Here is a 21,870-nt window from a genome sequence, read left to right as displayed (position 1 = left end):
CGTGAGGGTGTTGAACTTCCTGGAACTGGAGTTGCCATGTAAATGCTGGGATTTGAACCTGGGTCCTTTCAAAGAGTAGCCAGTGCTCTTACACATTGAGCTGTCTCTCCAGCCCTCCAGTTCTTAGGCCTTATAACCCTCAATCAAAGACATCATTTCCCGCTTGTCTACACCTGCCAAGTTAAAAGTCATGTATGAAGTTGAGAACTACTTTCCTGCAGATGAAGGGGCTGAAAACACGGGGCTCCAGATGGCACCAGTACCTGACAGCTCAACGCTCCCACAGGCGCGGTCTGTGAGGATTGCTGCGGTGCTGCCCCATGCTCCTCCAAATGTCCCCAGGGACAGAGCTATGGGGAGGAGCAAGGCACACCAGGTTGAGCTCCCTCACACTGTTCTGGGAGGGAATAGAAGACCCTCTTGGGTAAGGCTCAGACACACTCACACACAACCCCAGCCACACCCCTCAGCCTCTCAGTCCAAGGCTGCCCATCCCTGCATGGTGAGGAAGAAATCTCCAAAAGATGACCTCACCTTTGTCCCCCTCATGTTTCCCTCAGCATGGATGGTGTAAGAGGAGCCCTTCTGTGGGTTTTCTGAGACGATGCGTACTTCAACTCCTGGCAATGGGGTCCCCACAGAACCTGTAGAAAAATGGGGGAAAGGTGGGAATTGGAAGGCTGCAGGCTTGGGTTTGAGCTACATTTCCTCCTGTATGTGAGACATGGGGATTACTGGGTAATCAATGTGGGTACAGCGGCAAACTGTGTGTGAGCTGCCAGTCAGCGAGCCCAAGCCTCCCTGAGGTAGTAGCTGCTGGTGCACAACCTTGCCACTGCCATGTGGGTTCTTCACTCCTCCTGCCTGGTGACCCAGGGAGATTTACATGAGGGACAGATGTGTGCAGGGACTGACTAAAGCAGACCACAAGTGCATCCCAGCAAGGACTAATCTGGAAGGGGGAGGGGTTTCTGCTTAGGCACCTATGGTTTACTCTGTATACTGGGCTGCCTCTCTGGAATCACACTTCCTCCTGCAAAGCTGAGACAGACCCAGTCGGTGGGCATATGTCCAGGAGGTCCCCATGGTCCTGGACAATGCCCTGGGTTGAAGTTTCACTCTGCTGCTGACTTGGGGCCCTGAGTTCATGCCTTGGTGCCAACAAGCGCAGCAGGAACAGGGTGGAGAGCAGAAAGGTCACCACATCCAGCACGAGGACAATGTCCAAACACACCTTCTCCGGAGGACTCCTCTATGTCTTCAGGCCTTTAACCATGCAGTTAAAAGGAGTCTAACAGGGCATGCCTCCCACATACTCAGTGTCTGGGGTTCGGGCTCCTGGTGAGCTATTTGCTCGGTCCCTATTTTAGATGAGGCATGTGACCCTCCATGGCTGAGGTCCCACTGCAGAGGGTTAGGAGGCACATCGATGGGGATGCTGCCTAAGGATATTTTGACTGCAGGTATGTAGAAGTGAAGTGAGCCACCCCACTCCAGTCAGACAGCTAAGCAGCTCTGTCTTTTGGGTTCTAAGACTTTAAAACCGAGAATGACCTGGCTGGGTATGGTGGTGCATGACTTTAATCCCAGTACTTGGGAGGTAGACAAAGGCAGATCTCTGAGTTCAAGGCCAGCCTGGTCTACAAAGCAGGTTCCAAGACAGCCAGGGCTGTTGCGCAGAATGAGGAGAACAACAACAACAACAACAACAAGTCAGGGTGACCACGTTTTGCACAATGAACATGTCACAGTGCACAGCTCAGTGCGGTGAGGACCCAGGAGACTGTGTTGCCTCTCCACACACCACAAAGCCCTCCCAATGGAAAGACCACATAGACTGCAGCCTTCGGTATCTTCTTAGTGGCCAGGACTATAGACGAGGGTGTCTTCAGCGCCATGGTAGGGTCATTTCCTCTCTGTCCCATCATCTCATAGACTCCCTTGTCATCAGGTACATGCTTACACGCTCACACAGCCTTTCAGGTGACACTAGGACCACGTTCTCCAGCTCATGAAATCCATCCGCAGTTCTGAAGGAGCTCCTGTCCTCTAGACCACCATGCTTTCCTCACAGCCATCATGACTGCTAAGATCTGCTGACAGGACAAGGGCCTGACTCCCAGAAATCTGACTGTTAAGGCGAACTTCAACCAGTAGTGCCTAGCCTGCCATGTTCCAGGCAGAGGCTGTCTGGGGGTCTAGCCCCTTCATGCCTACAGACCTCACCCTGTCTGTGTGCGTGGCCAGCCCAGGGATTACCATCAATTGGCCTGTCACCCTCTGAGATGAGTTAGAAGACGTCTTGAGGTCTTCACCAGACTCACACTGCACAAGCGTGCCCTCAGCCGACAGGACAGCTAACTTCACCAGCGACCTTCATCACAGTACTGCAGATGTAGACAGGACTGCCACTTTCCCTCAGAGGGAGGAATGCTCAGTTCTCATGCCTGCTGAATTCCTATTCTAAGGCCTTATGAGCCCCCTGAGCTCCAAGCTGCACCTGAGCTGAGGGTCATCAGGCTAGGGGACGGCTTTTAGGTCTTGGGACAAAAGGAGAAGCCAGTGAGTGGAGCTGAGCCTGCCTGGCCCAGAGCCCCCTCGGTAAGCAGGTGTGGTGTTCCCTTCCCTGCACTGTCACACACACAGCACCGGAGCACCACAGAGGATCCAGGATCCAGCTGAAGCCAACACCACAGGAACAGGACCCTCAGAGGCTGGAGCGGATGGCAGAGCCATTTTTCTAACAGCTGGCTGCTCTTGAGAATGGTGTCAGCTCTTCCTAGACAGTTGGCCTTTGGCCTCCATATCTGAGGGTGTAAGGGACACAGCCTGCATCTCTGCGTGCCTGGGTCCTTCACGTGAACCCGATGATAAGGCCCAGAGCCCTGTCATGCTGGTCCAGAGAAGAGTGGTTCCCAGCATCCCAAGCCCAGTCTATGGGCCAAAGTGAGAGACGCAGGCAGTAATTCAGAATTCCGCAGTCAACAGAAGCCAGCAAAGGCAGGCCGCCAGCGACATCAGGGTCCTTTCAGCTCACCTGGGCTTCTGTCTTACATTGGGTAAGAAATGGGTCCTGTATACCTCCTATGGATGGTCCCCCATGGCCATATATAGATCATCCTTATAGCTTAGTGAGAATGGCCCCAAATAGCTCACACAAATGGCCCCTATGACCTCATGAGAATGGACGCCATGGCCTTGCATAAGTGACTGCCCATAGCAAGTAGTCCCCAAGGCCCCGTACGGAGTCCCTGTGGCCTTGTGTAATGGTCCCCATGACCTCATGAGAATGGATGCCATGGCCTTGCATGAGTGACTGCCCATAGCAAGTAGTCCCCAAGGCCCCATAGAGAGTCCCTGTGGCCTTGTGTAATGGTCCCCATGGCCACATGTGAGCACCGAAACTCAGAGTGCTGTTTGCTCTCCCTGGCCTGGCTGCTCCTCCCTGGCCTGGCTGCTCCTCCCTGGCCTGGCTCCACTTTCCCTCTAGCATTGGCTGTCACTATAGCCTTCTGGCTCCCATAGTTTATAAGTCCATGAGAAGGGCTGCTCTCAGTCTGGTCCCAAGTGGACTGACCCTGGGCAGCTCTGTCCCTGGTCTGTGATGGGTAAAGTGGTCTAGCACCAGGGGCCACGTGAGAAGATGCCCACAAACCTCTGCTGTGGGATTGTTTGCACACACACTCTACTCGCTCACAGAATACACTCCGTGATACTCCCAGGGAAAGAGGTGACCAAGCCTCCTGCTGCCAGGCCTTTCCACTCAGGGACCCAGCTATGCTGCAGCTCCAGTTTGTAGTTGGACTTGGCATTTGTGGGCTAAAAAATCACTGTGTTTAAGATCTTATCAGTTCCTAATTCTAGAAACTCGAGGACTCAGCAGAAGAGCAACTTCCTAGCCAGGGCGGTCATAGTCAACAAGAAGGATCACAGGAAAGAAGGGAAGAGATCCAAGATGGCTCCCTTAGTCTGGGATCCACCTTCCATTTTATTTCTGCCAGGCTGCTGTGGCCACGGTGGAAAGTGGTGCAGACACGGTGCTGGCATGTGATGATTGTGGTATGCACGAGGTTGGCTGGCTGGCCAGGGTGCTAACAGTGGCATCCAGGACTGACACCCACATAATTCCTAGTCATGCACTGCCTTTTCAGAAGAAGCATAGCCTGCACTCCATGAGCCAGTTCCCACAGGAAAGCCCGCTGTCTGGGTACCCGCCACCTCCTCTCCCGCTTCTGCCTCTGACTTGGCACTGCCCTGCCTGCTTTGTCTCTGGACCTCTGCCATTTCCTGACTGGCCAGAGACCTCTGCCCAGTCCTTAGCCTTCTCTTAAACACTAGGGTGCAGCATCACCTTGATCCACACAGGAAGGCAAAGGAAGAAGAGCCAGGCTGCCTTTGGGAAGGACAGTGCAGGAACTGACAGGGTCCAGGTCTCATGAGGGTGGAAATAACATGAAAAACACTGAGAGCAGAAGTCACACGGGAAGAGTTAACTGACTGACTGTCTGACCGACATATAAGGCCATGCTCAAGGGCATATCATTGTGATATAGGTCCACACTCACAGAAAACCTGTTCAGACATTCAAAACTCTATCACAGCTCAGGACAAGACAGGAGCCGGATGCTTTCCAGTGACTGCTAGGTTCCCAGGAGGGACATTTTGGTCACTGAGCAGAGTGAGCTGTACCGGTCACACTGACTGATACTGTGCACACTGACGCACACTGACACATGAACTCACAGCAGGGAAAAGCGAAGCCCGGGATGGGAATTCAGGACAGTAGCTTCTGCCTAACAGTGGAGGAGGTACAGCGGGCAAGGGGGCTTTGCTCTGAGGTTGGGCTCTCTCCAAGGGCAGCACTGCCACTCACTCAAGCTTGAACGAAGCACCCTGCTATCTTCTCTCCACACCACTCCTTGGGAGAAAGGGGACAGGGGCAGATGGACCAGGAGCCACGCTCTGGGCACTGGGAAATGGAAGAGAAACAGCAGTGGGGTGGCTGGTACCTGGCACACGAGCCTCCGTCAGGGGGTTGGACAAGGCCATGCCGATCTCTGTCATACCGTAGCGCTCCAGGAGTGTGTGGCCCGTGGCGCTCTTCCACTTCTCCAACAGAGGGACAGGCAGAGCAGCTGAGCCCGATACCATCAGCCTAGACAGCACAACCACAGGGGCTTCCTTAGCTCAGATGGGCAGCTCACATGCACACAGCACAGTGCACAGAACATTTCTCTTCCACCTCTGTATCTTAACACTTAGGATAAGAGAGTTAGGCTAAACTGGGGCTTTGGTGTAGGGTGGGGATTTCAAGACAGGGTTTCTGGCTGTCCTGGAATTCACTATAAGGACCAGGCTGACCCTAAACTCACATCTACCAGCCTCTGCCTCCCCAGTGCTGGTATTAAAGGCATGTTCCACTGTCACCTGGCTAAGACTGGACTTTTCCCAGTGTGTTTATGCAAATGTAAGCAGGTCTTCAAAGGGATGAGGGCTAAAGCAGTATCTCTGGTGGCTCAATAAATAATTACGATACTGCTCACCTGAACCATGGAGATCACGGCAGGGTAAAGGTCACAAGGCTGCCTACGTCACAGCGGAAAGGCCGCAACACCTGCAGGAGGCAGACGCTGTACAGAGCGAGCTGCGGAGGCTGGAGGACACGCAGGGGGACTGGGAACCGGAGGTGATAATGGCAATGACAGTGGGGCAAAGTTTAAGAGTCCCCACACTGCTCTTAGCCACAACCCCATGGCATGCCACTGCAGAAAGGAGGGTCCTTCGTGTGTCTTCTAAATTGAGGTGGGAACCAACTCCACTCTTCTCCAGAAGTGTGTGGCTAACAAGAGCCCCAGAAGTCTCATTTCCTCTGCTGAGGATTCTGTATTTCAAGGACAGTGGCTGTGCCTGTGGTTCTGTCTACTGACCCTTCCCTGGCTCTGTCTCCTAAACACTGGCTCCCGGGGTGCTTCAGATGACAGACAGGCCTGGGTGGGCCCCACAGAGGCAGCCAGCAGCTGTGCCATCAGAAACAGGCCTCTGATCCCCTCAGTTCCTTATGGACGGGCTCACAAGAATGCCAGGCAGAACAAAAGTCTCAGACCATCCAGAAGTCTCTGGGGAGGCAAGGCCCTGCTGGCCAGATGTGGGGCAGACACTGTGGCTACACTGCACAGGAGCTTTAAATCAAAGTTGTCCCAGCTTCAGTCCCCTTCCCACAGGTTACATCCCTGTCCCTCTGGCAGAAGAGAAGCGCCCTACTGAATCTGCTTAAAATGTAGGTCTGGTCCACGCATGCTGATCCAGTCAACCACAGTGCAATCACCTCTGCTTAGCAAATCACATTTCAGCATATCAAGGAAAGAAATGATGTCATCGGGCTCAGGAAGGAGAAGGGCAAACTTCACAACACTGACTAGCCCCAGGCCTCAGCCTATGGCTGTGAGGAGAGGGGGCCTGTCCAGAAGTTGGGGGAGGAGGCACGAGGACAGTGAGCAGCAGGGGCAGAGTGCGAGGAGGCCTCAGAGAGGAAGTTAGAGTAGTTAAGAGGCTGGCTCTGTTCTCAGCCTTCCACAGGCAGAGAAGAAGACAGAGATACTAGGGTAGACAGACACATGGCTGCAGATGACACAGAAGAGAGGATCCAGGCAGAAGACAGAAGACAGACGCATGCGGAGGCTGCCAGATGCACAGAGCCATCATTTAACAGGACAGAGCTGAGCAGACACTAAGACTGAGCTGTGCCTGCTGACCTCCAAGCCTCACAGGAGGGAATGTGGGTTCTTCCCACTCACCTAATTCTTTCTTTACAAACTGCACGCACAAAATCCTGGACATGAGACTGTGTGAAATGCCTGTCGTAGTAATCCAGCAGTTTGCTGTAGATTGTGGGCACCGCCATGAACATGTTAATCTGTGGAGCTTCCGAACTCAAGAACTTCTCCCAGACCTAAAGGAGACAGGAAGCAGCATTCAGCAATTAGAAGCCGGCATGGCCGCCAGCCACACGGTGCCTCCTCCCTCTATTTCAGATCTGTTCTGGCAGATGCTGTTTCCTGGGTGAGAGGAATGTGCCCATCAGTGGCTCCAGCTCAGAGGGGCTCCTGTACCTCTGAGACATTACCACTAGACACCTGTGTCTGGCCTGTGAGGAGGAGCAATCCAGAAGCGAGTGCAGCCAGAAGCAACCCAAGCTTCACCTGCAACCACCCAGGGACCATGGAGCAGCCTCAGGAATCTCGATAGTGCTCAGTGTAGTAAGAGGTAGATCTGTTGTCTTATCCAAAAGTCTCATGTGAACTTTGCATTTTATCCCACAACAAACTTCCAATAAGCTTTAATATAAAAACATTTAAGTTTCTGACCAGTTAGGTTTTGGTTTCAATATCTTTAAGAAAATCTGGTATCCATTTGTTGCTCTGTGGCACTCAAGGGTCAATGCTAAGTAAGCAAGCCACATTGTTGTGAACCTGCTCCATGCACGCACGCATGCACGCACGGCAGATGCCACACACTTCTAGATCTCTAGAAGTCACAAAGAGTAGGATGCACTGGAAAAAGGTAAACCGGGATGTGGAGTGTAGCCTGTGCAGGGTCAGCTGCCACTGAGCTGTAACAAGGAGCCCTCACCTCAGATGCCAATAGAGGAAACGCAGGCCTCTGAGAGCACGGAGTCATACAACAGAGAGGGCAGAGCCTGGAAGGCCAGTGCTGGGTTATTAGACCAGGGCACAGAGGCATTCAGCACTGTGTCAGGGGCTCAGATGAGAAGGATGAGAATGTGGAGGAGGACCGCAGGCTCCCGTGAGGAGCCACCAGAAAACCTGAGGATGCACAAGGTGCGAGGGAGCAGACTTGGCAGGAGAGGAGACGACAGGCAGAACAAAGCATGAAAGAAGGCAGGCTGGGTGGGGCAGGGCGGGGACAGGCAGATGATGGAAGCTCAGATCCAGGAGGAAAAGAAGCCAAGGAACGGTGTAAGGTCTGCGGGACAGGACTGAACAGCTTCAGGTTGTTATCTCAGGCGAGAACAGAGTCTGGCTCGTAGACTGAAAATTCACGAATGTCAAAAGGACAATTCCTCATGCAACCCTCAAACTCCCAAACTTCATCCTGCAGACACTGACAAGAGGCTCCAGTATCTTACAGTGACAGACAGAGGTCTCAGGAGACAGAACAAAGATGGGGAGAACAAAGGTGAAGGCCCTGCTCCTTCTACTTCCCAGAGTAGAAGTCACCAACAACCAGCCTTGAGCCACTGCTCCGGTGACACTGCCCTATACAGATGATGCCACACAACTCAAGGACGCCGGCCATGCTGCCACGTCCCCTCCCCATGGCCAATGCCACATCCCTGCTGGAAAGGGGACGAGCACAGTGGATCCAAAGGATCTTGCAGAGGAGCCAGAGATGTGCAGAGGGCCAGCTACTGCTCAGTGAGCAGGCCGTGGGTCTACGCTGCTCACAGTGAGTAGGCCGTGGGTCTATACTGCTCACAGGCTGCAGATGTGAGTAGGCCGTGGGTCTACACTGCTCTCAGGCTGCAGACATGAGTAGGCTGTGGGTCTACACAGGGAAATGACCCTGATTAAACATGCACAACAATTATGAGAGAACCAAGAGACATGTGACTACTAGAGTTGGGTGCACTGACTGGGGAGGAGCAGCCACAGGCCCAGGAGCAGAAGCCTCTAGAAGTCACAGAGTAGGGTGCAAGGACCTCAACGCAGCCTTCAGGTGTCATCCTCCAATACCTTGACTTTGGCTCTACCCAACTCACTTTAGACTCTGCCCTCCAGACACCTAAGGAAATAAATGTCTGCTTTTTTGTTTGCTTGGTTGGTTTTGGTTTTTCAAAACAGGGTTTCTTTGTGTAGCTTTGGCTGTCCTGGAACTGGCTCTGTGGACCAGGTGGGCCTCAAATTCAGAGATTTCCTGCCTCTGCCTCCTGAGTGCTGGGATTAAAGGCGTGTGTCATCACTGACCAGCAACTATGTAGGGTTTTAACCCTCCAGTCTACAGTGATTGACTGGGCCTGCCAGGACCCCCTGATCCAAACTTACCTGCTGAGCACTGAACTCTGGCAGCATCACACAGGTGGCTCCCACCCAGAGTGGACAGAGCAGCTTGTTGACCACGCCGTGGACATGGTGCAGTGGGAGGACGTGAAGGATGACATCGTTTTTTGTCCATGCCCATGAGTGGACCAGCCCAGTCACCTGTGGGGAACAGCACTGCCTATGAATAGGAGTGAGAGGGTGCAGGGATGGCACTGCTAGATCCCAACCAGGGGAGGAAGAACAGAGATGGCTCTTTGCTCCTTCCTTCTAGTGGCTCCTGAAGTCATGATCGCTGGGCTGTCAAGGTGATGATACTGGCTCCAGCGTCCACCACAGCCTGTGTCTCTACTAGGGTAGGAGATGGTCTCTAAGCACACGGCCCAGCAGCCCTGTGTGCCTGAGGGCTGGGACCACACTTCCTGTGCCACGTGCCAAGGAGCCGGTGGTATTCTCTTCCACCCTCCTCTGTATGCTGCCTCACACTTCACTGCTTTGTTCGAGCTGTGAGGAGGCTTCCCTGGACACACACACGCCTTTTAGGAAGTGAGCAGAGTCAGAGACTGGCCGAGGGGTTTTCCAAGGTGGTTCTGGGTGTTGGAAGAATACTAAGCTAATGCACAAGGCTGGAGGTGACAGAAGTGGCTCCTGTTTCTAGGGTGCTCTGATTAAGTCCCGACCTTAGGGACTAATCACACACCTGCCCACACACTAGTGATCCCCTAAAACCCATTCCTGTGTACCTCACCACCACGTACTGTAAGCTGATGGGTCACGTGAACCTGCGACTCCTTGTCATCAAGCATTTCAGAATTTACAGGGAGGCAATGACAGCTGAATGACACTGTCGAACAAGCAGGCCACCCTGGGAAGCACCTCAGGGCTCCACTCAGTGATGACCATAAATGAGGCCAGAATACTGAGAGAGGAGTAAGCGGAGGCCCCAGGAGCACAGCCAGCACTCACCACAGCGGCTAGGTTACGGTGGGTGCTCAGTGCACCCTTGGGCCTCCCTGTGGTCCCGCTGGTGTAGAAGATCATAGCACCCCGGTCACGCCACTCCCTCTCTTGAATTGGCTGCTCTATGGGCTTCTCTGCTGCTCCATGGTAGACAGCAGGCGTGAGGGGCAGAAGAGGGACTCCCAGCCTCTGAGCCAGTGGACTTAACCGCTCCAAGTACTCCTGGCCGACCACCACCACAGAGCTCCGGGAGTCCTGGATAAAATACTCCAGCTGGGCCTCAGGGTGCTTCCTGTACAGTGGGACAGCAACTCCGCCACTCATCCAGGAGGCCCACTGTGCTATAACATAGGAGACGTCATTGGAGCACAGGAAGGAGACCCTTTCTTCCTGCAGGTCCCCAACCTTACAACCTCGAAGGCTGCAGATCTCCTGGGCCAGACAGAGGCTGCGGTCATACAGTTCTCTGTAAGTGTGACGGCCATGTTTGTCAATCAGGGCAACCCTGTCCCCAAAGGCCAGGGCACGGATGAACACCGGGGCACTCCCATCTGTGCGGGCCTCTGGAGCAGTATGCAGGAGGCTATGTCCTCTGTGTCTTCTGGCAGTCAGTCGACTGGAGGCCAAGGACCAGATGAGACGCCTGAAGGGTAGTGTCAAGTGGGGTGACATCACACCAACAAACCACTGGCAGGGCTGGGGAGGATGAGGGCGCAGAGTGTGAGCGTCAGCTAGCCACCCAAACCTGACCCATAGCAAAATTTAAAACACACCCTCCAAACACCCCCGAAGGCTGTGGAAACGCTTAGCACAGCACCTCCTAGACAGAGGGGCTAACACTCTCCGTGAGTGATACAAACTGTTTAGAAAGTGTCTAGTATCAAAGCCTTTTACTCGGATTCTTTAAAGAGTTCAAAAACATACATACATCCCAAATAACTTTACAATAGGAAAACCAAATAAAGTATACTTAAGGTAAAAAAAACAAAACAAGGGGCTGGGGATTTAGCTCAGTGGTAGAGCACTTACCTAGGAAGCGCAAGGCCCTGGGTTCAGTCCCCAGCTCCGAAAAAAAGAACCAAAAAAAAAAAAAAAAAAAAAAACAAAACAAAACAAAAAAAACCCGGAATAACGGATTTTGTAATTCTGAGCCTGGAAAATCACTGGTTAGTCTAAGTGGACATTGCAGGGACTCAGCAGTCAGCCTTGCCCCTCTCAGGTCACATCTGAGGAGCGGCCTGCTCAGGAGAACACAGAGCCTCTTCTCTCAGCAGCCCCAAAGCGCAGTGACTCAGGAACTGCAACCCAGCAGAACTTAAGGAAGGCAAGGTCACAAGGCCACACATCAGCTTGTCTTCCTAAACACGACTACTAAGTCGTAATGATATAAGGAGAGGAAGAGAGCTCAGGAGAGGGAGGAGCTCACTGCTGATCCCTGTGGAGCTGCTCCATTGGACATCAGCTCTGGGGACCTCATTTGGGGACCCTGAGGTCCAATCCAGAGCAATACAGACGGGGCCATCACACTTCCTCACTGACCCTGCACAGGGCACTAGCAGGTCCAGAGGCCACCCAATGTTCTGGATCTGTTTCTCGCTGCTAGCTAGCAATGTCCCTTGCTCCGGTTTTATAACCGTCATGCCACATGCTCCTTCTGCCTGTCTAGCAGCTCTCACCCTGTCTGATCTCCATCAGTTAGAACACATCACTCCCCACTAAGGAAGGCCCTCTGGCTTCTGCCACACCTACCCACTAATCACTTGTGGCTTACCTTAGAGCAGCCTCCCCAACCACGGTTAAGAGCCAAGAGGCCACACCTGCTTTGGCAGACACAGCTGGGCCGGATCAGTGGTCAGTGCAGAGGTTATGGTGGGTTGAAGACATTGTTACCTGCCCTTAGAGAGGCACTAAGGCACTACATATTGACATGCTAGACATCACTTATATGAAGCCAATAAAGACGCCTGCTGATGGGAACCTTGCCACCACCCCAGACCACATGTCTACAGTTCGCTGACAGACACAACAGCTGACATTCTCTGGAGCCTTGCACTATCCTAGAAGGTCCAGGAGAAGGGCAAAGGCAAGCCTAATGATACTCTGCCTCCTCTCCCTTCAGTTCCCTCTACATCTCGAAGCACTACCACACGTCACAACCCCCCTGTGAGGTCTGTCTCCACTAGCATGTTCTCTCTGCCATATACCAACTTTTCTTTTTTGTTAGCTTGCCAGGGGCAAGCCAACACACCCCTGCCTGCTATACATACTAAAAAGCCCCTTTGTTTTGAGACAGAGTCTCGTCATGTAGTTCTGGTTCTCCTGGCCCTCTCTCTGTAGACCAGGCTGGCCTTGAACTCAGAGATCAGCCTGTCTCACTAAGCTGGGATTAAAGGTGTGTGCCACTACACCTGGACAGCCTTATTCTCTTATCAAGACTATTTTCAATCCTTACATAACAAAACAAATCCTATATCAACAAACAACCTGAGTACTAAATTTTGCTCTGCGCTCAAGATCTCTGGGAGTGACTCTGCCTGCCTTCTTTCTGGGATTGGCTGCTTTCCCCTCTATCCAGGCGCACTGGTCAAGACAGCAGGAAAACTCCACCTCACTTCTCTGTGCAGAAGTTAGCTCCCAGTTGCTTGCAGGCTCTATGCACACTGGCTCTGCACAGGTCCAGCTCTCAAACATGCTGGCCCCGGAGACCACATGGGGTCTAGATGAAGCAGTAAGGGTCCCACAGCTGCTCTCAGCTCTGCTCCACCAGGGCTCAGAGGTCCCTGTCTGTTCCCACCCTGGATTTCTACTTCTATAAAGACACCAAAAAATATAGGGGACAGCAGGGATAGGCAAGAGAAGCCAAGAGCTTGACAGCCACATGGGTTTCCAGAAGTCAGCAAGCATGGAGTAAATCGGGGTGCTTTAGCTCTCACACCAACAACTTCTCTATTTGTTTCACAGTCAGAGATGCCAAGAAACTCAAAGAGAACATGCTGTGTGGTATTTCTGGATTGTAGACTTGTGACCAGGTTCCCGTGGGTGAGAGTGTGAGAAGTCTCAGGATGCTCTGGGGAAGAGTGGATGAACAGGAAGGATAAAACATCTGTCGTCCATCTATCTCCCCTGCACAAGGGAACAGAAAATAAAGAAACCCACACAGAAGACCCACCGTGTGAGAGACACCAGAAGCACCTAACATAATGCTACACCACACCCTCCAAAATGGCACAGCTCTCCTTCTGAGGCACCTGGAGAGCTGAGCACTGGGACGTAGTGCCTGCTGCCCTCACCCAGGTGTGGGAACTCATCAGTATCAGGAAGCTGCGCAAAGGAAACCTGAAGACCAGGTTCCTGATGAGGAATTGCCTGCAGAGACTAGGGCACATGGAACAACATACAAGGCCATGGGAAACCCATCCTGATGGAGGCCTCCAGTCCTAGGGAGGCCGAGAGTTTGAATCATGAGAGAGAAGCCCTCTTAGCAGTAGCACAAATACTTGCAACCCCTCCCCCCTTGTTGCATTAACACTATGACCTTAGGGACACAAAAGCTGTGCATATAGTTCGCTCGCACAAGTGGTTAATTGCATCCAACCTACACTAACCAATGGTCCTCTGAAAACGCATAGGTAGATCACGCTCTGACACTCGATGCATGTGCAATACGGTGCTGGCCTCTGACAGTCTATCTGGGAGCCTCCTTATGACACCTCCGTACCCCGTAGTCATCACGGCTCATCAGGCATAAGCAACACAGTAGGGTTGGCCACAGGCAGAGTTGCTGATGCGGCTTCAGGACCTCTGGGGTCCTGAGCCCTGATGGTTGGTAGCCATGGACAGACACTGAGCATCAGGAGGTATCAAGACAGGCTCCTTGTGAAACAGACTCAGTTACAGTCCCCCACAGGGCCCTTGTTCTGTGAGGAGACACCCACACTAGAAAGAACAGTGGCCCCCATGAGAAGGTCACACTGACCCTGGGGTGACAGGTCAGGGAGGGTGGTAGAGGGTAGGAGCAAACTGAATCCTGTATGGACAGCTGTCCTCATGCTAGGGTGGCACCTCACGCTACACCACCTTCGACTGTTATAAGTTCTACCATGTCTTGCTCTCCCAGATATGGAAAAGGGACCTGTCCAGGTGTCCAAAGCGGCTTTGGCCTTTAGCCATGATCCTGGCCCAAGCACTTAAACATCTGACCGTGCTAAGCTAACTCCCAGCTCTTCTAATCAGAGCCAGCTCTTTAGGGCAAAACAAAGTCTGTCTATTCAGGGCATTTGGTTGTGCATGGTCTTCTGACCCACCTCATGTCCAGGGATGCCAGAGAATGTCACGTGATACCTGTGGTTTGGGAACTGACAAAACTACACGTTAAAAGTAGCATGTCGAAACCTATATCCATTCTAGATAATACACTATTTTAAAAGAAACATCTGGTGGCTGGGGTGTATTGGTAAGTGCCTGTCTAGCATGCAGAAAGCCCCGGTTTCTCTGGACCACCTAAATGGGGCGTGCTGGAGGCAAAGGGATCAGATGTTCAAGGCCAGTTTGGATACCAAACCATCAAAAAAGGTATGTTTACATCCGTACATCCGTCTCAAGACAAGGGCAGCAGGGACACCTGTTTCACAATGATCACGTTGGCCCTGAGAACACTTAGCGCCATTTCCGATTTTAGGACTCCCTCGCAGGCCAGCCCACGGCTTAGACATGCTCCTACAGCAGTATCTGGAGGCTCTCACAGGTCTTAGTGGTCCGCCACAAACAAGTTCCCTCCCGGGATGAGCATCAACACACTTTTAGAGAAATTCACGGGGTAGCTTCCAAATCCAGCAGCCCTTCCTGCAGGCACACTTGCCTTGCCGCCATAGTCTGTTCTCAGGACCCATCTACCTTTCCGAGCTCGGACCCCGGGTAACTTGCATCCCACACTGTGCTCGGAGCAAACAAATCAGGGAGGGGCTTGATGTGACTTCAGCCCGGGTAGGGAAAGGGCGTGAGTTTATCCTACAGAAGTTTCTCTCCCGCTATGACAGACACCCGCCCAACAGCTCCCACAGCCCTCTGACCAGCTCCAGCTCACCTCGACACCCGCTTTCTTGTTCTCTGCTACGCCCTCACCTGGGGTGAGGCGCAGGGTCACTAGGGGTGGGGCACGGGAGAGGTCGGCCAGGTGGGTGGGTCGGGCCGGAATAAGTCCTACACCTAAAAATGTCCGCAGGCGAAAAGTGTCCGTCGGTCTAATATGTCCCCGCATGCAGAGCCTGAGTAATGGGTTCCGGAGTCGAGCGTTCCTGCTCATTCGCATACCTTATCTGGTCTCACAAGTCCTGAGGACTGCCACAGAGTGACCTTTAGGTGCCTGACAGTTGTTACCCACCTCTGGATCCATTGTTTTGACAGAACAAGTACTGTGGGTTGTTTGCATTGGGTCTGATTTAACTGTTGTTATTATTGAGACAGAGTCTCATGTAGCCCAAGCCGACTTTGAACTCACAGTGTCGCTAAGGACGACCTACCTCTACCTCTTTCCAGGCACGCACTGCAACAACTCGGAGCTATATCCTCAGCTTTGATCTTTTCGATAGCTCCCGCGGTCAAAGGGACCATACAGCTGAGGTGACCATCTTCTCCAAAACAGAATGTAATGGGCTCCCTTGGTCCCTGAAGAGGGGCTCCTTGGCTTGCACCTGGGGGTCTGCATGCTAAATACACCAGGTGATTTTTCTTTTTTTAAAAAAAGAATTATTTATTGTATTTATATGAGTACACTGTAGCTGTTTTCAGACATACCAGAAGACGGCATGGGATCCCATTACAGATGGTTGTGAGCCACCATGTGGTTGCTGGGAATTGAACTCAGGACCTCTGGAAGAGCAGTCAGTGCTCTTAACCTCTGAGGCATCTCTCCAGCCCCACACCAGGTGATTTTTTAAATCTTCGACAAGACCAGGAACTGTGTCAGGATTGAGGCAAGGTTTCATTCTGTAGCACAGGTTGACATTAAACTCCTGGTAATCCCACTGCCTCAGCCTCCTGAGTATAGGGAGTACAGGTCTGTGCCACCACAGCCAGCTTTAGGGTAGGATATTAAGGACTTTCTGTACAGTAGAGATAAACCTTGAAAGCTAGACACTAAGGCCCGTTTGTCAGTGGCAGCAAAGCTAGAGACACAACTCCACTACATGCAGTAGCCAGAGAAGCATCACAGACCTTCATGTAGGTAAAACAGAGATCTTGACGTTGGGTTTCAGGATGATTCATTATGAAGCACAATTGGAGATTTTTAAAACATAGCTTTAATATAGTTTTAAGCATAAACATGGAGACAGACTGGTTGGTGGGGTAACTGATTTAGGCAAAGGATGGTAGACATCCTTGTAGGGCTGAGGCTTCTGAGGAGAGCACTCCAGTGTCTTTTCAATAGCCATAGACAAAATTCAGGAGGTTTCTGAAGTTATACTGTTTCTAACAAACTTTTTGTTTCCTTTCCTCCCCCCCCCCCTTTTTTTTGGCAAGTGAGATCATAGAGAGGGAAGGACAGAGTATCAACATAAATCACACCACAAGTCCTAGGACTTCTAGGCTTAAATGTCTACTACCAAATCCCAGGGCTAGATGTGGCCTGGAGATGAATTGAATTAGCTTCTGTGACCCCTGGGCCTTGAAAATCATCAAGAGTCTGGATTTGGGTTTGGAGTGCCCAGTTGGCAGCATAACCCCCAGGGTTGGAGTCCCAGCACTGCCTAAAACAGACATGGTATAGCATACCTGAAATTGCAGTATTTAGAATGTGGAAGCAAAAGGATTAGAAATTCAGGGTTAGGGGTTGGGGATTTAGCTCAGTGGTTGACCACTTGCCTAGCAAGCTCAAGGCCCTGGGTTTGGTCCCCAGCTCCAAAAAAAAAAAAAAAAAAAAAAAAAAAAAAGAAAAGAAAAGAAAAGAAAAGAAATTCAGGGTTATCTGGCTACAAAGAGAATTTGAGGACAGCTTGGGATACATAAGATTGTCTCGAAAATGAACAACAAAGAAAAAAGAAAGGAAACCACAAAACCAACAATAGTAGAGAGAGAAGGGCTGGAGAGATGGCTCAGCAGTTAGAGCGTATACCAGATGATCAGAATTTGATTCCAAGCACTCATACAAAGTGGTTCACAACTGCCTGTAACTCAAGCTCCATGGACGATCCTATGTCTGTGGATGGGCACACACACACACACCACACACACACACACACACACACACACACAACACAAGGCACACACACACCACACAAGGCACACACACACCACACAAGGCACACACATACCACACATACACACACACACACACCACACACAGGCACACACACACATACACACCACACACACCACACAGGCACACACACACACACCCCACACCACACACAGGCACACACACATACACACCACACTCACACACCACACTCACACACCACACTCACACACACACCACACCACACACAGGCACACACACACACATACACACCACACAGGCACACACACACACACACACACCACACAGGCACACACACACACACACACACACCACACAAGGCACACACATACCACACACACACACGCACACACACCACACACACATACACACCACACACACCACACACCTCCTCACACACACACCCTCTCACACACACACCTCACACACACACCCTCACACACACACACCACACACCACACACACCACACACACACCTATACAAAAATAACAAGAGGCCCACAGGGTCCATCCCAACCACGCCCAAGCTTCCGATAGTCTTTTCAGTGACCATAGCTCATGACCAGACATTTGATGCTATCCGGAGAGTCACTGACATGAGAGATGTGGACTAACAAGAAAAATGAAGGCAGAGAGCAGGGATGTCCACGTGAAGAAAACTCCAACACAACCCCCATTACTGTCCTCAGCTGAGGTACAAAGGTCTCACAGTATCAAGATGCTCCTACAGAGAATCTTCCAAAGACCCGAGGGCTAGGAAGAGACGACTGAGCAGAATCCTCCCCAGAAGGACTGGAAACAAGGGAGTATCTGGACAAACAGCCGAGGTGAAAAGCAGAGGGGAAAGAGATTGGCTGGCCCTGCTGGAAGCCTGGCAGGCAGGATCTGAGGGGGAAGGGGCAGTGGAAAGACAGAGTAAAGGGATTCACAGGAGAAATTCAAAAGAGCCAGCAGAGACAAGGCCACAAGGGCCTGGCACAGCGGATCAGGTGGCCACGGTGGACTTTGGTGGAGTGCAGCAGTTGCCCCCTCAGGGGGAGGCTGTGAGCACTGGCGACCAGGGCACTTCCTGCTGCTGGTAAGTGTGAACTGCGCTTACTCTTGCTGTCTTCATCACCGGCTCCCCACCGTGGGCCAGGACAGGTGCCTGTCAACAGATGTGGTTTAAATGGAAGTAGCCAGACAGCAGCACCTGCAGCCTTGGGCAGGAAGCCAGCTCCCACCTTCCCTCTAGGAGAGAGCTGAGCCATCCCACGTGACGGTTTCAAGTCAAGATGCAGCCTCTTTTTCTGCCTTGGGTTCAGGTGCTCGAAATGACTCTGCACATTCTGGGGCACACCAGACACCAGATCCTTCCCTGCCCCCACCACATGCCTGCATACTCCGGACACGTGCTGACCCATGTAACATGCGTACAGCTGCCTTTTGGGGGGTTGTATTGAAGAGTTAAATTTCAAAAAGTTAGTCATAAACAAGGTCCGGACTACCTGAGGGAGACTATAGGGCTTGCCGGACCATTTGGAGCTAAAGAGTTAAAATAAAAACTTCATAAAAACTGCAAAAGAACAGCAGATAAGGGGGCAGGACAGAGCTGGCCTGAGATGTGCCCGGCCAAGCCCAAAAGCAAGGTCGAGGGATTGTTCCAGGAAGGGGGCCATCCGGATGGATGACTCCCTGCTCTACAGATAAAGATAAGACGTTCTCCTATATTGAGAACACCCCAGCCCGCACGTACTGCTTGCAGATGAGACCTTGTACCCATTTCCCTTGCTGATAACCACGCGAAACCCCCTGGCTTCTCCTATATAAACCCCTGCCTGAAGAGGCTCGGGGTCGATTCCTCTGTCTCCTGTGTGAGATACGTGTCGACCCGGGATCCCGCTAAGACCCGGGATCTCGTTAATAAAGCTACGTCCTGCTGTTACATCAAGACCGGCTACTCGTGATTCCTGGGGGCACCCCATCCCACGATTGGAGCGAGAGACGTGTCCCCAGTTTAGGGGTATGCTCTTTCAGTATCTCCTTGCTGCAGCATCCTGGAAGGGGGCTCAGCCCCTCCCCCAAGTCCTTTGCACTTGCAGCTTAATGAGCACAAGCTGCTGAGGGCGCCTGGGTCACACCTTCGCACTTGACTGAAGCACAGCCCAGAACTGGCTGGCACTGAGTTTGCTCACGAGGGGAGCTTCCGCAAGCTGTGAACGAATCACCTTCTGCAGGCGGAGGCTGCACCAGTGTCCTGGTGAGGCCCAGGCCTGGGAGCACTGACACCACCTTGTACCTGGTGACTAAGAGAAGAGATTATGATGGTCTCTGACCCTCCGCTGGGTTTCTGTGTGCAGGCTGGTCCAGCGTAGACAGAACAGGGCTGACCTGAATCTATAGCTAGACACTGACAGAGGTTATATACATTCGGGGAGGTTATGAAAGGCACCCTAGCCTTCTGGTTCCCTTGATTGATCTTGTGTCTAGAGAAACCAGCTTCCTCAGAGCGAAGACTCAGGAACAGCCTGTGGAGGGTCCGCCTGAAGAAAATGGAGGCTTCTATCCACAATCCCATGAAGAGTGTACTGGCCAGCAAATCCCACAGTACCTGTGGAGGCTGGAGGGCACTTGTGGGAGGCCTGATTATACCCTTCTATGTTTTTTTAAAACATATTTATTTGCTGCTCTTTTATGTGCATTGGTGATTTGACTGCATGTATGTCTGTGCGAGTGTGTCAGATCCCCTGGAACAGGAGTTACAGACTGTTGTTGATAAAAAAAATAAAATGCTGTCTTTTACCCCCACTAGATCCAACACCGCAGTGCCCCAAGATATCTGGGAGATATCTTGCCAGAAACACACATCCCAGCTCCGTGGTGGCCTGAAAGACCCCCCAGAGCGGGGAGACCCTCACTCAAGTCTCGGGATGATGCGACCCCCCCAAGCACTCACCTGAGACCGTCCTTGCTGTAATAAACATGAGGTTTATTGATAGGAACCAGTGCACTGGGGTCGAGACTCATATCCCACGCAGGGGCAGTGGAGTTCGTCCCCGAAAGACTGGGAGAAAGGGTATTTAAAGGGAGAAACCACAACCCGAGGGGGCAGGGATGGTGTCATTGGAAAGTGTCGAGAATACTAATGAAAAATCACAAGGAGGAGCTTCCTGTTTCTCAAGATTGTTAAACTTTATGGTCCACCAGTTCCTGGGAGGAGCTTCCTGTTTCTCAAGATTATTCTCTAAGATTTTAATCTAACTTTATGGTCAGCTAGTACAGGTAGAGGGCAGGGTCTGGAATTTGAGGTATTTGGGGCTTTTTTAAACTTCTGACTTCTTAGCTGCATTTTTTATTCTTTCAGGCCCAGTGTCTCCAGCTGCCACATACTCTCTTAAACTTAAATGGCCACATGAAAGGACACACAACACAATAACCTCTGATCCAATCGATAAGATATAATTGCCCACCTAAACATACAAAGCCCTGTATGCATCCATCCCTTAAGAACATCCATAACAACCTGTAAACACACAGAGTGGAATCTTAACGTCCGCCTCCATGTTCTCTCCACAGCTTCTCTGCCTTCCCATTCCAGTCTCCTCCTGTTCCCTCAAACTTTTCTCCCGACTATCCTTCCTTCTCATCCAACAACAGGCCTCATTCTATCTTGTACCTACCTTCACCTGTCTGACAATCCTACAACAGACAGTTGTGTATGTGGGTGCTAGGAACTGAACTGGGGTCCTCTAGAAGAGCAGGCAACGCTCAACTGCTAAGCTTTCTCCTCAGCTCCCTATTCTGGATTCTTGATGTTCGTGATTGTGTAAGACAACAATTGTTATTTTTCACTCATAAAGTTTTTTCGAGATATGGTCTGATATATTTCAGGTTGGCCTCAAACTCATGTAGCCAAAGGTAAGGATGATCTTGGACTCCTGCTCCTTCTGCCTCTGTTGCTCAAGGTCTGGGACCAGGGCTTCCTGCAGGATGGGTAAGGCCTTTACCTACTGAGCCATATCCCTAACCCAACAGAGGAGTAAGGCCCCGCTTCCTGCCATCAGTGAGGGGACGTGGGAGGGGCGGGTGAGCTTCTCAGACCCTCAGTCCCTCAGCCCCTCATCTATAGGAGAGAAGGCCATTTCTGCCATGGGTTATAAAAATCAAATAAAGAATCCCATGTAGGACACAGTGCCAGGAGAGCAGCAAACATTGGACACAGGCACCATTCTGTCACAAACCATCTATATAAGTTTATATCACAGAGCAGTGAGGGCTCAGATGTTCTGGTTCATGAACCAGGCTTTCAAAAAGGTTGTATGTGAAAAACAGTGGTTGTGTTGTTTCCCAAAAGGCCAGCAGTATAGGGTCCTGGGGAGTCGGGAGGACCATCATGCTTGGCAAAAGGCATGGCAAGGACAAGGTCTCTCGGTCATGTGGCATGGAAACCAAGGTGCTCAGCTGAGGCTGCCTGGAGGGTGCACATGAAGGGAGGCTGTGCGTTTGTGGGGGTCAGAGGAGAGTTCTAGAGTTAAAGAGATGACGAATTAAGTGGAAGTGTCAGGCCTGCTGGAGAGCTCAGAACCATCTGGTTCTGTAGCCGGTGGCCAAGCCACATGA

General features: G+C 51.7%; 1 protein-coding gene across 8 annotated transcripts in view; it reads right to left on the bottom strand.

The window, feature by feature from the left end:
- Acsf3 (acyl-CoA synthetase family member 3) overlaps window positions 1-15,210 on the bottom strand; it is a 40,401-nt gene extending 25,191 nt beyond the window's left edge. For 2 of the 8 annotated variants that reach the window (NM_001431950.1, XM_087595049.1), the window contains exons 1-6: window positions 15,100-15,210; window positions 10,023-10,712; window positions 9,063-9,218; window positions 6,795-6,949; window positions 5,010-5,155; window positions 535-644 (exon numbers count right to left, since the gene is read on the bottom strand). In NM_001431950.1, coding sequence (NP_001418879.1) covers window positions 535-644; window positions 5,010-5,155; window positions 6,795-6,949; window positions 9,063-9,218; window positions 10,023-10,688 — 1,233 coding nt within the window. In that variant the 5' untranslated portion in view covers window positions 10,689-10,712; window positions 15,100-15,210. The remainder of the gene's footprint in view (window positions 1-534; window positions 645-5,009; window positions 5,156-6,794; window positions 6,950-9,062; window positions 9,219-10,022; window positions 10,713-15,099) is intronic. The other 6 variants (XM_087595048.1, XM_087595050.1, NR_197251.1 and 3 more) reach the window with 4 other exon arrangements.
- Between the last annotated feature and the right edge of the window lie 6,660 nt (window positions 15,211-21,870).

The sequence above is a fragment of the Rattus norvegicus genome, chromosome 19 (assembly GCF_021556685.1).
Source record: "Rattus norvegicus strain SHRSP/BbbUtx chromosome 19, alternate assembly SHRSP_T2T, whole genome shotgun sequence".
Lineage (NCBI taxonomy): Eukaryota > Metazoa > Chordata > Mammalia > Rodentia > Muridae > Rattus > Rattus norvegicus.
The sequence above is the reverse complement of the archived record's forward strand: the minus strand, read 5'-3'. Positions and strand labels throughout refer to the sequence as shown.